Consider the following 2,231-nt stretch of genomic DNA (forward strand, 5'->3'; position numbering starts at 1 on the left):
GTGAGTGTGAGTGTGAGTGTGTGTGTATACACATATATTTAATATATTGTACAAACTAAGAATTTGTTAATCAGTTAAATAAAATCTAAGGATAAAAAGAGATTACATTCACCTGTGAGCTTCTTTTTTTTATTTTGTCATATACATACATACATTTCAAATTGCAAAAAATTTTAAAATACTTTTTAAAAATTGCCATTGGGAGTTACTTATCTAAATATTTATAACAATATGTTTCATTAACAATAATTCTTTACATCTAATAAACGTTATTGCATCTGAAGAATTGTTGTTAAAAAACATTTATGTTGTGTAAATAAAAATTTAAAAGATGTCAATTTTCAAAAAGTATTTTCCAGACTTTTACTCTGGAGTATATTTGTTTTAGATAGCACATCTTTATATCTTGGACTGCACATGTTACTTTCGTTATGCTTCTTTTTCGAAAAATTGTTTCGAAAAAATTCCGAACGAAGCACGTCTGTTCTTTATTTTCTATATTTCATTCTGTTTTTCCTTCGAAAAAGCATTTCGAAAAAATTCTAAGAGAAGCATCTGTTCTTTATTTCGACGTGGAAATACACGCGCAATAACGACACTGTTGTCAAGGTTTATACAGAGCACATTTTGCTTTCTGTTCCAGCGTCAAGACGGACATGGGTGCAGCTGGTGCGGTGTCTAGGCTCTACATTGCAAATGCGAATAAAAAGGACAGCGGGACCTATAGCTGCGCTCTGGCGAACGTAGCAGGAGCCACTACAGTGTCCGTCCACGTGCTAAACGGTACGTTTCCGCTTTGAATATTTTTGTATTCCAACGCATTTCCACATGTCGTTGATATGCGAGGCGAGAGAAACGTGACAATATCGATGTAAAAAAACATGAAAAGTATTAATGAGTAAAAATTGCCCAACGTATAAATTGAATTCATTAAAAACTATATGTAATTAAACTATATAAATACGTGAATACATTAAAAACTATATAAATAAATAGTTAAAAATTATTTATCAACGTTTTTCCCGAGAAATATACTTTCCGGATGCAAATGGAAAATATTGTTCGCTTAAGTTTTACATGAAATTTAAGGGGAGTAGTTAAAATTAGCGGGAAAGTTCGTGTTTCTCTGATGCGATGAAATCATTCTTTACGCGATTCGAATGCCTCGGGCGATAATTCGTCGTTCTCTTATAATTGTGTATCAGAGAGAATTCACCCAGTCAAGCAATCAGTCGCACTTGAAATCACAGTTAAAGGATCAGACTCTGCTCGCTACCGATAACGGCGTTTGGTAGACTTGAAGGAAAGCAGCGGAGGGTGCCAGTCACCTTCGCGGGGACGTACGACGCCTATCGATATAATTTTCCACTCCTTTGCACGGATCCTTGCAATCGATAATTGATTTTCCACGGCTTTTCAACGGCGCCAATGCCTATTACCGGTCTCTCTTTTCTTCCCTGCACCGCCTTCCGTTTCTCAGCTTGCCACCTCCATCTACCTCACGCTCCAAGAGGTCGGTCGCTTTCTTCTCTGCACATCTTCTTGCGCCAATCGATCGTGTAGGAATACAAAGCTGTGATTTCATCAGGGTAAATAACTGGCGCCGGACGCGACCGAGTTGGAGATGCTGCCGTTGACGGGTCGCTCGATCGCTCTTCGTGATCTTCATTTGGTCTCCATTTCCGTTTTGCCAACGAGTTTCTTGCACCAAATGACATTTTTTTATTGTATTAATAGAAAATAATCGACTCCCTCGATGCAGGGGAGAAAGAAATGTGAGAATGAAATGTGGAAGGGGTGACTATATATGTATATTGAAGTGTTATTAAGATGCTACTAAAATGCTGCCTTTATTATTATTCTGTCAACTGTATTTATTCGTACATTTTTTTGTTTCTCGTGAGTAACTTGTACTGTTTCATGTGCTTCTGTCTAGAACCAACGTGTGGTGTATTCATATAAAAGTTGGGAATATATACTGGTTGACCCATTTCTATCTTCAACAAGTCGGACTGTCGCAAAATTCTCCTTCTTTTATTTGTAATCTTCTTCATTCTCATGGCATAGTTAAATTAGTGTTTAAAATGTACATTATTGCCGTAGCGCGTAAATTTTTATGTTTCTAATTTTGTTATGGAAGCAGTGCAAGGACGGGAAGTTTTACTGCTGGAAATATCAGGCACGAGACAGTAGAATTAATTTATCGTGTTGATAGATAGTTCATTCATATT

At 36.6% G+C, this 2,231-nt stretch overlaps 1 protein-coding gene across 1 annotated transcript in view; it reads left to right on the top strand.

Annotated features, from left to right (window-relative positions):
• LOC108751810 (immunoglobulin superfamily member 10) overlaps window positions 1-2,231 on the top strand; it is a 184,364-nt gene that overhangs the window by 173,499 nt on the left and 8,634 nt on the right. The window contains exon 7 of the mRNA XM_018492226.1: window positions 644-783. Coding sequence (XP_018347728.1) covers window positions 644-783 — 140 coding nt within the window. The remainder of the gene's footprint in view (window positions 1-643; window positions 784-2,231) is intronic.

Source organism: Trachymyrmex septentrionalis, unplaced genomic scaffold (genome assembly GCF_001594115.1).
Source record: "Trachymyrmex septentrionalis isolate Tsep2-gDNA-1 unplaced genomic scaffold, Tsep1.0 scaffold52, whole genome shotgun sequence".
Taxonomy (NCBI): Eukaryota; Metazoa; Arthropoda; class Insecta; order Hymenoptera; family Formicidae; genus Trachymyrmex; species Trachymyrmex septentrionalis.